Source organism: Gorilla gorilla, chromosome 7 (assembly GCF_029281585.2).
Source record: "Gorilla gorilla gorilla isolate KB3781 chromosome 7, NHGRI_mGorGor1-v2.1_pri, whole genome shotgun sequence".
Lineage (NCBI taxonomy): Eukaryota > Metazoa > Chordata > Mammalia > Primates > Hominidae > Gorilla > Gorilla gorilla.
In genome coordinates, this window is record NC_073231.2 from 53,767,967 (window position 1) to 53,782,103 (window position 14,137).

The 14,137-nt window shown below is 40.1% G+C and overlaps 1 protein-coding gene across 4 annotated transcripts in view; it reads left to right on the top strand.

Moving 5' to 3' along the window:
- The first annotated feature begins 4,988 nt into the window (after positions 1–4,988).
- MYBL1 (MYB proto-oncogene like 1) overlaps positions 4,989–14,137 on the top strand; it is a 51,119-nt gene continuing 41,970 nt past the window's right edge. For 3 of the 4 annotated variants that reach the window (XM_004047116.5, XM_004047117.5, XM_019032954.4), the window contains exon 1: positions 4,989–5,388. In XM_004047116.5, the coding sequence (XP_004047164.1) occupies positions 5,369–5,388 (20 nt within the window). In that variant the 5' untranslated portion in view covers positions 4,989–5,368. The remainder of the gene's footprint in view (positions 5,389–14,137) is intronic. The other variant, XM_019032952.3, reaches the window with a different exon arrangement.

The following is a 14,137-nucleotide window of genomic DNA, read 5'->3' on the forward strand; positions in this document are numbered from 1 at the left end:
ATAAGAGTAATTTAGAAGATAGAATGCTTGACTTTCCTGGTAACAGGTTAAGGTGCTATACTTGAGACTGCTTCTGAGAGCAAAATTAATCTCTATAGTACTAATGTGTAGCATGAGTAGGTGTTCAAGAACTGTTCGTTAAGTTGAATTAAATAATATTAATAAGATATAAATAAGATTAATAAGCATTTCTTTTATAAGAATAGGGATTCTCAATCTTTATTATAGCACCAGGTGCTATGTGCTCTGTGCAGAAATTTTATATTATACTACTACCTCCCTCTTATGGTAATTTACATGAATATGTACAAGTGAACCAACTTTGCACTAATTTGTTTACTGTGATATTTATCAGTAATTCACTAAAGAGGAACAGCAGAGTATCACTAGCTTTTCAGTATTTGAGTCCAGTATTGCAGCTCTTAAAAGTAGGTTTTTCTAAAACTAAAAATCAGAATGTTGAGATTGTCATTTTCAAAGATTTATCCTTTTACCAAATAAGCAAAAGCCAGCCATTCACAAAGCAGAAAGGGGTCACCGTTAGCTATGAATGCTATGTCTCTGGAGCTTCACATCCAACACAACCATAGCTGTGAGAGAAGGGTGCTGATCCCTTCCTCCCTTCCTCCTTCCCTCTTTCCTTATCTTTCTTTTTTTCTTGTTGTATCTGACAATGGTTACTTTCTTTTTTTCGAGATGCAGTCTCATTCTGCCGCCCAGGCTGGAGTACAGTGGTGCAATCTTGGCTCGCTGCAACTTCTGCCTCCCAGGCTCAAGCTATTCTCCTGCCTGAGTAGCTGGGACTATAGGCACACGCCACCACGCCCAGCTAATTTTTTTATTTTTAGTAGAGACAGGGTTTCACCATGTTGGCCAGGATGGTCTCGATCTCCTGACCTCAGGTGATCCATCTGCCTCAGCCTCCCAAAGTGCTGGGATTACAGGCGTGAGCCACCGCACCTGTCCGATGGTTATTTTCAATCCCAAGACGTACACTTTATCCAGTAAAAATTGGGCTGAAGAATTTAGGAATTCTAAAATAAAAATTTGAATTGGAAAAATAAAAATTTACTTCATGAAGATTAAAATATAATAAGGAGAGTGACAGGGGTTGTGAGTGCCCCTTCATTCATGACACTCTAGCTGTCAGGTCTGGGATTTGATTTTACCCTACTTATAAGCTAAGTTAAACTGTTACTGGCTCATGGATCCTTTTACCAGAAGACACAAGACTCTAAGGTTGGGGACAAAGTGTTGGTATTACTTACAGCACAGCAAACACCTTGAGCATCAACATATTTGTGCCAGTTATTCTTGCTTTCAGGTCCCATGGGGCAATGTAATGGTACCAGATGGATGTCATGCATAGAGTGGATTTGTGCTACAGTTGAGAAACACTCAACTTGGGAATCCACTGCTTTCATAGTAAGCAGTAAGTAAACCTAGTTTTTGTCTTGGACTGAGATGTTACCTCATCTCTCAAGGCAACTAGCTGCAAATAACCCTTAGAAATGGCCTGTGTAAAAGAGTACTCAGGGCCTTGCAATCTAGGCACACCCAGCAAGATGTATATAGGAGTGCAAGAAGCCCAAGGAAGATTGTTTTAGTAACCACACCAGCATCTCTAAAGAATGGCCCTGGTTAGGCATAGATGGCTCATGCCTGTAATTCCAGCACTTGAGGACGGTGAAGCAGGAGGACTGCTTGAGCCCAGGAGTTCAAGGTTACAGTGAGCTATCATCACACCACTGCAATCCAGCCTGGGCTACACAGCTAGACCCCATCTCTAAAAACGTTAAGAACAGGCCAGGGTCAGTGGCTCATGCCTGTAATCCCAGCACTTTGGGAGGCTGAGATGGACGGATCACCTGAGGTCAGGAGCTTGAGACCAACCTGGCCAACAGGTCAAAACCCCGTCTCTACTAAAAATACAAAAATTAGGCCAGGCATGGTGGCTCATGCCTGTAATCCCAGCACTTCGGGAGGCCGAGACAGGAGGATCACCTGAGGTCAGGAGTTCCAGGCCAGGCTGGTCAACATGGTGAGACCCCATCTCTACTAAAAATACAAAAAATTAGCCTGGGGTGGCAGGATAATTTCTTGAACCCGGGAGGTAGAGGTTGCAGTGAGCCAAGATCATGCCACTGGACTCCAGCCTGGGTGACAGAGTGAGACTCTGTCTCAAAAAACAAAAACCACAAAAATTAGCCGGGCATGGTGACACATGCCTGTAATCCCAGCTACTTGGGAGGCTGAGGCACAAGAATTGCTTGAACGTGGGAGGTGGAGGTTGCAGTGAGTGGTGATCGCGCCAATGCACTCCAGCCTGGGTGACAAGAGTGACTCTGTCTTAAAAAAAAAAAAAAAAAAAGACCTACTATTTGATAGCACAAGTTGACTAGAGTTAATAACTTGATTGTACATTTTAAAATAACTAAAATTTATAATAACTAAAAGTAACACAAAGGATAAATACTCAAGGGGATGGATACCCCATCTCCATGATGTGATTATTTCACATTGCATGCCTGTATCAAAACATCTCATGTACCCCACAAATATATACACCTACTATGTACCCACAAAAATTAAAAAACAAACGAAACAAAGCCACTATAAATGTTTTGCAAAATGGCTGAATTCTGCATGCCTAACAGCAATGTATGCAAGTTGTACTTGCTCAGCATTTTCATCTTCACCAACATTTGTATAGTCAGTCATTTTCCCCGCTCATTCTAACAGAAGTGTAGTCTAGTATCTCATTGTGGTTTAATTTGCATTTCTCTAATGACTAATGAGGTGAAACATCATTTAATATACCTGTCATGTATATGTGTGTGTGTGTGTGTGTGTGTGTGTGTGTGTGTGTGTGTGTGTATGTATATATATATCTCGTTTGGTGAAATCTGTTTAAATCTTTTGCCCATTTTTTAAATGCTTTTTTTCTCACTGAGTTTTGAGAGTTCTTTATATACTCTGAATAAAATCTCTAAACGTTTGCTTAAAAAAAAACCCATCTTAGTTTAGAATACATCTGAGTATGTGTATTCAAATGACTGTGAACCACTTTAATTCCACACTTTGCCCTGAGTTTTATAACTGATTTCAGTAATTTCACAATGTTATCTTTCCGGGAATTGCTTTTCTCTATATGTAAAAATGAGGGAAATTTGTTTTACTGTCAAAATCTAAAACATCTGTCTTCAAGCTCTAAAAAAGGTATTCTGTATAAAACTGAATACAGCCTAAAATATAGCAGAAGCTCTGCTTCCTGTTAGATATAAATAAGTGAAGTAATGTACGACCCAGGGGTAAATAGGAAAACAGTGAAACAGTGATTCCAAATGACATTGGGAACATAATGAAATTTGGGAACTCATTTCTAAATTATTTTTTATTTTTACTGAACCAGCAACCCAGTAAGGAATGATCTGGAAGAAACGCTTGGCCAGGTGTTGTGGCGCGCGCCTGTAGTCCCAGCTACTTTGGAGGCTGAGGCAAGAGGATCGCTGTTCGAGGCTACTGTAAGCTATGATTGTGCCACTGCACTCCAGCATGGGGAATAGAGCGAGACTTAGTCTCAAAAAAAAAAAAAAAAACAAAAAACAAAAAACAGGAGAGAAAAAGAAAAGCTGTTTTATCTTCCCTTACCTTCCCAGAATCTATACCTTGAAAAAAGGAACTGTTAAAAAAAAAAAAAAAAGCCAGTGTGTTTAGGTTTTGACAGCAGTGCATGCAAGCTTCTCTCTTAATTCAGCTCCTCTTAATTCACTCTGCACCTGCATCTGATTTGCAAAAGATGAAGCGTAAAATTTCAAAATAGCAAGTGTTTGTTACAGTGTTAACATGTGGCTCAGTGCTCTATGCAATAGACCATGTTGCCTTGCAAATTTTCCTTAGCCAAGTGTAATTGTTACTGTAGCAAATCTACTTTAATGCTACTTGAAATGAACAGTTCGTAGTTATTAGACTGGAACCTCAAGTAGCTGCAACCGCTAGAAACTCCTCCGGTGGTTCCCCCCTCCCTGGTCTCTCCAGAGGGAAGAAGGTCACCTTCTACACTTAACTACCATGCTCATTCATCTGGACGAAATGCCCAGTCCACTGTCTTCTTCACGCGTTATTCTCCAGGACGGGGCTCCTCCGCCGCGCACGTTATTTCCTGTAGAGCGGGCACGAAATTAAGCACCTTGAGGACCAGCGGTAGACACAGATTATCTCCCGTTCCAAGCACGTCTCCCGCTAGGAACTTTTTTCACTTGTCACTCTTCTGCTGCTTTTTGAGGAAAACAGGTGACATTTGGTTTCCTGCCAGAGTCTTCGTCACTCTCGTAGCTATGATGTCTGGGTAAAAATAGCTCACATTTTTGCTTAAAAAATAACGGCCGCGCAAATTTATGGTTAGATTTGTCTCAAGTCTGAAGACCGCGCATCCTAACTAGTGAGGCGGAAGACACCTAAGGAGCCAGGAGCTGTCGCCGAGGCGAGGCTGCGGAGACGTTCCCTTGGTGGGCCGCGGGGCCACCCACCCCGCCAGAAACTCGGTTCGCTCACCCTAAGAAGTTTGGGGCAACTGGACTGCTCCACCGCCCGCTTCCGGACCCGCTCCGGCGCCGCTTCCGGACCCACTCCTCGGCGAGCGCAGGAACTGGCTCTCCCAGCGGGCCCCGCGCGGTGCGCCTCTCGGCGCGTTCCGGGTCCTGTGACAGCTCGGCTCGCATGCGCCACCTACGGCCCCACCCGCGGCCCCACCCCCTGGCTCCCGGCTCCTTCCCCGACTCCCGCGAGTTCCAGTCCCAGCTTCCAGCTCCCCAGCCCCGCCCTCAGCCGCGCGCGCTCTCCCCTCCCCGCCCTCGCTTCTTCGCGTGCGCCCCCCACAGCCAATGAGGTTCAGGGCCGCGTGCGCAGATTCAAACGGCGGCTCTTGAGGGAGGCTGGGCGCGAGATTCGGCCGTGCGGACAAAACCCTGCAGGAGACTGCGAGCCCTGCAGAACTGCTAGCTGCCGGGGAGAGGGCAGGGGTCGGGCGCCTGTGGCGGAGCCGGGCTGGGGCCAGGGCGGGGAGGCTGACAAGCGGCGGGAGAAGCTGGCGGAGGGCGGGATCGCGCCTCCTGACATGTTGGGGGTATCCCTGGCCGGGCCGGGCCGGGGCTAAGAGCGGCGCTGCGGGCCGGGGTCGGGGGCGGGTCGCGGTCCGCCCCCGCTGTCCCTCCGTCCTGCCCTGTCGAGGACGTGCGTTCCGCACTCGGCCGCCTCCAGAGGGAGCGAGGGAAGCGGCTAGAGGATCGGGGAGAAGGAGCATTCGCCGGAGGCTGGAGGAGGCTGACCCGCGTCCCCGCCCAGCCTGCTCCTATGCGGTACTTGAAGGATGGCGAAAAGGTCGCGCAGGTGGGTGGCACCCCTTTCGCCCAGGCCTGTCGGCGCCGTCTCGGCTCAGATTCTCTTTCCTATCCCGCTGCCACCTCCCGCCATAAGGCCCTCCCTGGCGAGGGCAGAGGTTTTTCTTCCCGCGTCCCCGCGGCCGCTTGGCCTCTATGACCGGAGGGCAGCTGCGACGTGTGGAGAGTTGGGGACCAGGGTGTTTGAGGCGCGGGACGTAAGAGATGCCCAGGTTTCTCGGTGACTCTCCCCGTAATGCGCGTCCAGATTCCTGACCTCACGCTGCCACTTTTTCGAGGCAGGTTTCTTGCCAGGTAAGTCGAGCGCTTTTAGGGAGTCCGCTACGCAGAGAAAACTGACTGTGTCCTGCCGGGAGGACTTGAAAATGGTGTTCGGGCGACTCTTTTCTGAATGACGGTACAGTCAAAATAGGAACTCCGCGGTGAACCTGGGCGGCCACCCCTCTGCCAACTTGGCTATCTTGAAACGTTGTGGAAAATCCTCTGGGGAATAGCTGAGAGGACTTTTTTGATGTTTTCTGTAATTCCTATACCCATATTCTCAGCTTTATGTATATATGTATATTTTAATATCCTCTATTGGGACCATGTCACATAGTAACAACTAGTAGTAACAACTAGTAGCTTGATCTTGAAATAAAACAATGTGTTTGATTCACTTAATATTTTGAGTGTCTGTGTTTGGCTCTGACCGTACCTAAGTGTTCCACAGAGGTAAGGCACTTTTTTCCACCTTTGCCTGGAAAATGTGCTAGGATGAATTTATGCATCTAATTTTTGTTTACATGCCATTACAGCAGCTACTCATAAATTATGTGGAGTAATTGCTTAGATAACAAAAATATAGGATGTCTTCCGATTTTCAGCATTATCAAATAAACCTGAAAAGATGTTTGGCAGGATTTCCAAATATTTATTTATCTAGATCCACAGCCCCAAAATCTTAACTAGAGATGTATTTCCTAAGTTGAAATTTAGTAATGGGGGTCATTCACTGCAGAGTTCTGCTAAAAATTGGCAGTAACTATACATAATTGTTTTTTCCTTAGTTTTCTGTTAAGCAGCTGCTGTGTGCAGGATGCTTCTGCAGAAATCCTTAAGTCTTTGTAAGCTTATTAGTTTTGAAGTAAGTTATAGGACAAACTCTTGAGATGAAATAAATGTGTACACAGACCCCTCTAAAACTGTTTTCAGCCTTTGCACTATTGACATCTTGGACCAGATAATTCTTTGTAATGGGGAGATGTTTAGCAGCATCGCTGGCTTCTACCCAGTAGAGATAGTAACACTCCACTTCCCTCAGTCATGACAGTAAAAATGTCTCCAGACATTGCCAAATATCTTTTGGGGGACAAAATCACCCAGGAAAGAACCACCCCTCTAGAACTTCAAGGACCCAATTAACATCAATCTTCAGAAAAGATAGATATTTAAAGCTCCTGTAATTATGATTGCTGAAGTACTGGTTTAGGCTTTTTGAATTTTTAAATATAAAAAAAATTTAAAAATAAGATGACAATTGAATATGTTAACTCAATAACAAGTTTATTAATGTGTGATATTATCTACTTATCAGTATTGATGTTAATCTTATTTGAAACAGTTTCTTGGCTAATTCTGTCATCAGCATTTAGTTAAATTAAAATTATGGCTAGACACGAATGTTTAAATGTCAGAACCTTCCCCTCCCCATGGGTTTTCTGTCCATTTCATATGTGTGAAGTGTATGTTTCATAATAATGGACAAAGAAAAGAGAAACAACTTAATGTTAGTTTGCATATATAAGTTGTTTTATTGAGAATACTGTGAGCTTGAAATCTAAATATTGTACTTTTGACATTTATCCCTTGACAGTTGTGTAAATTAATTTAAACATGGTAGAATTATTTAGAGGGTCGTAAATCTGGAGTAATTAAATGTGGTGGGGTGAAGCTATACTCTCCCTGGGAGTATACAGATAGAAGATGTGGGGAGAAATTATCATCTCTGAATGATGTATCTCTTAAGTCTTCATACTTGAATGTGTTTCATACTCTGAATTACATTTCTTGCCCACGTAAATATGATTTACATATCTTAGAAGATAGTAGATGCTCTGCTTTTGTGCTTCAACAAAGAACAAAAGAGGATAGAGTGTGAATTGTTTTGAAGCAAAAATAATGTAGTCATTGGGAAAAATCTCTCTTGCCTTTTACCTAAGTATCTTAATATATTTGAACTCAATTTATAGTTGAAAGGGAAAAGAAATAATTCAGTTACTTCAAGTTGTAATTTGAGATCTCCAGTATACAACCACTTAAGCGTTCAAGTGAAAACTATACTTTGCTGTATAAAAGTTTTGCCTAAGAGCATAGGCGTAAATCCTGTAATATATGTTTCCTATGTGAACTGAAAAAAAAAAAACCCCAAAAAACCTAAGAGTAGAAAACTAAGTGTTACCTCAAGTGTGAAACAACTGCAGGATGTTAGCTGTTTTGATCTTTAAGATAGCCGTAGTATCTGTCCTCTAGATTTACATAAAGGAAGACTCATTTGTATTGTGACTTTAAATAATTTTACATCCCACTGGGAATTGCGATGACAATTTACAGGCAATACTAAAATTAATATATCTGTTACTAACATATATTTGACTTTTAAGCATATTTATATATACGTAATTAATTTTAGATTCGAAAGTCAGTTTTACCCTTTAAAGTAAGCTTTAAAAAATGTCATTTAGAAACCTGTTTACTAGTAACAGATTATTTACACTTGAGATGACCTATGACTACACTAACCTGAAAAGATAAAAGCCAGCTCTTGAAATAGAAGATTTTTTTTTTAGTGTTATGTATATGTGTGTGTATAGGAACCAATTTTACTGTGTTGTTTCCAGCAAAATGGGTGGGAGTGAAATTATACTGAAATATGAGAACTGATCTTTTAATCGGTTTTGTCATTAACTGGCAATATTGTTTGGGGAAGCAGGTAAACTCTGCCTCAGTTTTTCATCTGGTTAATGTATAGAGTTTGGATTTTATGGTCTGTAAGGTAGTTTCTAGCTTTAATGTATTATATTTGAAGACATTATGTAATATTTTCTTATTTAAAAGTATATACATACTAATGAAATAGAAATTTTCTCACATTGTTTTTGTTTATGGAATTACTAGGTAGAACTCTCCTCAATATTGCTGTTAATAATGATCAAAGGTTTTGTAAAGTTTGTCTTACTATAATACTGCTAGTTTGCACAGTCCAGATTTGGAAATAAAATATTCATGTATGCAGTACATCATATTAACCACTGGGTGGCCTAATTTCACTTTATTAAATCAACCTGGTAAATTTTCATACCTTGAATATGATTGGACTTGTCCTCAAAATTGTATAATAAAGATTTTTTTTTTTGTCTGTGGTAAAGATTTCGGACTTGAGTTAATTGGTGATTAAAAATATTATCAACTTGATGCGATTTTACTAGAGCAAATTTATAGAACCGGTATTTCTCTTTCTTTTAGAATAAAAAATTTAAAAAAATTTCAGTTTCCTCCTTGGAATACCTCATTTACTGGTTTAAGTGATATAATTGTTATCCTCTAAAATTGAACTTCTAAATGTTTTATCTTAACATCACATGTGAATTATTTCATCAAGTGCGTGTTATTTCACGGACAAAGTCATGACTATCATGTCCTGTTAGCTTGTACCCCAATGTGAAGTTACTCTTAAACTATTTTCCTGGCCTAATGAGTTCTACAATTTTTTTGTGTGCTTCCTTTGACTGTTTTATAATCATCCTAATCACTTTAATTCACAGTCTATGAAACTGTTTCCATTTGAATATAGTAGTTTGGTTATGTATTAGACATTTATCACATAAATATTTTCTTTGACTTAGGTAAACTGGCAGAATCATTCTGGAAACCAAGTCCTGGGCTGGAGAGTCAAAGACCAAATTAATCTATTATTGCTTTGTGACTAGAGAAATAATGTCACTTTATTTTGCTGCCTTCTAGATAATTACACTAGGCTAGGAATGGTTTATTTAACTACATAGTAGGAAGCCAATTTTATTAAATTATTACATATTACCAGCATTGATTGTTATAATACAGAAATGTCAAAAGATTATGTAAAAGTAGATAAATAGAGCAGATCCATTTTGATGATATCTAACCATTTTTCAGTGATGGGACTTTTTCACTGTTAAATGGTGAAAGTGGGATATTGGTGCAGTGATTTGTGGGGTTTTATCCTTTCCCTGTTTTCTTTGCAAATTATACACATTCTCAGGCATCTTTCTTTGTAGCTAGTGATGTTGATAGATATCTAGGATCTTTTTTTGGTCTCATGTATTGGAAAGTTAACATTGTCTTTTCAATACTCACTTATATATATGTAGAGATAACTTGATGCTATAACTAAGAAGTAGGTAGACTCTAGGAAAGTCCGAGTGGTAGATAATTCTAAGAATTCTACTTGCTTCTTCACACTTACCCATTCAAAAAGCCCAGCTTACTGAACATTGAATGGGCTATATAACTCAGTGTCTGAAACTGATGACCATGCTGAAATGCAAAATAGAGAATGAAACCTCATGTAGAAATAGAAATTTCTCACAATAAAGTATGTGGGTAAAAAGTAAGGGGCAAAATTTTACAGTTAAAATGAACAAGTTTTTAGGAAAATTACTCTTTGAAAACTCATCTTTTTGACCAAAATAATGTTTTTGTACTCATATCCTTAAAATATTTTGTAAGAACCTTAAAGTGGGTTTCGTATGATTAAATGTGATGTAGATTTGTGAATACTCAAGATTTATATGGGCAAATTCCCAAGGTAAAAATTATTTCGACTTAGAAATAACCTGTATTTTAAAGCAGTCTCAAATATACTGTTATGGAAACTTTGAGGATCTGAAGAGAGGGAGGAAAAGAAAGAGACCCTGTGAAAAGCATGCCTGAGGTCTATTTGGGGTGTCAGGAAGTGGTAATGTTGCTGGTGGCATTTCTAAGAAAGGTTAAACAGTACAGTAGATACCTTCAAATAACCTTTTCTGTATTGAATATTTAAAATGTTTGTTTCAGCAGGTTCTGCTTCTTAAAATTCTACCACTTGGAGGTGTTTTTTTTTTGGGGGGGGTTTTGAAAGTCTTCTTTAACAAATAAGAATGCTTTTACCTCTTCCTAGAGGTATTTTCATTTGTTAAAAAGTTTTCTTTCTCAGATCCACTTTGAGATCACATGTATTGAAGAAGGTGGAAGTTTTGTTTCGGTTGGAAAGGAGTGAGATAATTTTGGAATATAGAGCTCTTGGTGAAGCTGGAAGATTAGGGAAGATTGTTCATTAGTTTTACAAATATTTGAGTGGCAGGTACTGTGCTTAGTTAGTCCTGAGAGGTGAACGTGGTAGACATGGTCTGCACTCATGAGCTTACTTTTTGGATGTGGAGGTTGGCAAATGGGATAAACATTAAAAAGAAGAAAGGTAGGTGCTCTTAGTACATACAAATAGGACAGAAAGCTGCAGTGTGGTGTTTTATCTGATTCAGTAGCTTTCTTAGAAATTTATGAAGTCATTGGACCCTGAAGCATGTCGAATTTAACAATTTAATATTGGCCTATCAGGTGATATTTCTGATAGCTGAAAATGGCTACATGTATCAGATATTTAATCAAGCCTGTAGAGTTTTTTTTTTTGTTGTTGTTGTTTTAACACAGTTTAATAAAACAACCATATATGGGCCAGGCGTGGTGGCTCAAACCTGTAATCCCAGCACTTTTGGAGGCCAAGGTTGGCGGATCACCTGAGGTCAGGAGTTCGAGACCAGCCTGGCTAACATGCTGAAACCCCGTCTCTATGAAAAAAATTCAAAAATTAGCCAGGCATGATGGCAGATGCCTGTAATTCCTTCTACCTGGGAGGCTGAGGAAGGAGAATTGCTTGAACCAGGGAGGTGGAGGTTGCAGTGAGCCGAGATTGCACCACTGCACTCCAGCCTGGGCAACAGAGCAAGACTCCATCTCAAAAAAGAAAAAAAAAAAAACAGCCATGTATGGAAGGAGGACTGGTGGATTATTGTTACAAATAGACAATGGCTTCAGGGAGAGAGAACACTGGACTATTGAAGTGTGTTGAACTGTAGAAGCAGATCATAGGGGAATGGGAGAATCTTGGTGTTTTGCCTGGTCAAATATGAAGAATTTTGTTCCAATGGAATTGACAAGTCAATGGAAGTTAGACGTTCCTACAAAGGATCTATAGACAGTATATATTAAATCTGGGCCTTCATTTTTCAATTTTGTAAGATTAAAATTACATAACTTACAGAGATATTAGAAACTACCTGCATGCGCTTAACTATATTAGAGTAAGGTTAAACAAATCTTCAAACTTTTGCTGTGTGAAATCAGAATGAATTTTTGAGAAAGAGTTGAATCTAGTAAGGCAAAAATAATTTTGAATACTATTAGGTGATCAGCCTATGCACGTAATACTAATATTGAGGCACCTTTCTGTGCCATGTGCTGTATGAGGTGTTATATATGTTTTCTCATTTAATTTTATCCTTAAAGCAGCACTATAAGGTAGGTGGTATTATTATCATTTTACAAACAAGTAAACTAAACCCCTGAGAGGTTAACATGTTCAAGGTTACAGAGTGAGTAATTAAGTTAGAACCAGAACCTTGTTCTTATTCCAAAATGAACTTGAGGTTTGTCTTTAGTGTCTTCCAGCTTCCTAGCACTTTCCCCCTATTTTTCCAGTATGTCGTAGTATAGCGGTTAAGTAGTGACTGTGGGCAAAAGGTTACATTTCTGAGTCAAAGTTTCCTATTCCGTGAAATGGGAATAATGATAATATTCCCCTCTTCCAGTTGTGAGGCTTTAAGAGAAAAATTTAATAGACTACCACAATGTCTGGTACTTAGAAAGTTTTAAATACATGGTAGACTGTGTTATTTTCAGACGCCATGACTTTATTCAGTCCACTGCCTACTCAGAATCCTCTAATTCAGTTTACTTATTTATTTATTGAGACGGAGTCTCGCTCTGTCACCTGGGTTGGAGTGCAATGGTGCAATCTCGGCTCACTGTAACCTCTACCTCCCGGGTTCAAGTGATTCTCCTGCCTCAGCCTCCCGAGTAGCTGGCATTACAGGCACCCACCATCATGCCCTCCTAATTTTTGTATTTTTCGTAGGGGTTTCACCATGTTGGCCAGGCTGGTCTTGAACTCCTGACCTCAGGTGATCCACCTGCCTCAGCCTCCCAAAGTGCTGGGATTACAGGTGGGAGCCACTGCGCCTGGCCTTCTAATTCAGTTTATCATTAAGGCTTGCCCTTTTCTATGGGGCTTTATTCTTTAAAATTGCTTTTTCTTTTTTTACTCCATCAAAACTCAGGTTCTGACTTTGGCCCCTTCCTGACTTTATTAGTTTTCCTTGGGTCATCCTGTGCCCTCAGCTATTCTTTGTATGCTGGCCAAAACTGCATCTCTACCCTAGACCTTGTATTTGAGCAGGTCCACATGCTCATTTGCCTTCTAGATTTGCTCTGCCCTGTAGGATAGCCATTAGCCACATGTGGCTATTGAGCTCTTGAACTGTGGCTAGTCTGAATTGTAATGAACTCTAACTACAAAACACACACCAGATTTTGAAGACTTTAGTAAGAAAAAAATATGTAAAACATTTCATTTATACTTTTTTATGTTGATTACATGTTGAGATGATTATATTTTTGATATATTAAGCTAAGGAATATTGACTATTGAAGTACAGTTCACTTATTTCTCTTTTTTTAAAAAATGTGGCTACTAGAAAATTACATATGTGGCTTGTATTATGTCTCTGTTGGGAAGTGCTGTTCCAGACATCCACCTGTGTATTTTTCAAGTACCTTGAAAACAGCTAGTCCCAAACTATACATACTCTCCCCATTTTCTTCTCTCTCCCAAAGTTCTGTTTCTCTTTCTATCATTTTCCATAGTAAATAGCTCTACTTATATTTTCAAAGCCAGAAACTTTGGAGTCATCCTTAATTCCTCCTTCTTCCATGTCCCTCATCTATCAGTTGCAAAATCCTTTCTTTTCTACTTTTTAAATATCTCTCAGTTTAATATATTTCTTTCAATTCCTAATATCATTACCTTGGTTGATCTATTTTATCACTTCCAGATTTTTGTCACATTTACCTCTCTTTTACTCAAGGATATGAAAAGTAGACTTCTGTTTTCTTATAGTACTATTATGGTTTCATGTAAAAAATGTAAATAATTGCTTCACTCCAGTTTATTTTATTGTAAAGTAGGACACCATCTTTTTTTTTTTTTTTTTTTTTTAATTTTGAAATGGAGGTTCTCTTGGTTGCCCAGGCTGGAGTGCAGTGGTGCAGTCTTGGCTCACTGGGTACAAGCGATTCTCCTGCTTCAGCCTCCCAAGTAGCTGGGATTACAGGCACATACCACCACACCCAGATAATTTTTGCAATTTTAGTAGAGGCAGGGTTTTGCCATGTTGGTCAGGCTGGTCTCGAACTCCTGACCTCAAATGATCTGCTTGACTCAGCCTCAGTGCTGGGATTACAGGTGTCCACGCCCAGCCCATCTTAATTTTAAAAAATGGCTACCCAGTGTCTTAACACCATTTATTGAAAAGTCTACCTTTACTCCACTGATTTGAAATGTTACTATTATAATTTACCAAATTCCACGTGGGTCTTTTTTCTTTTCTAAATGTTCTGTTCCATTT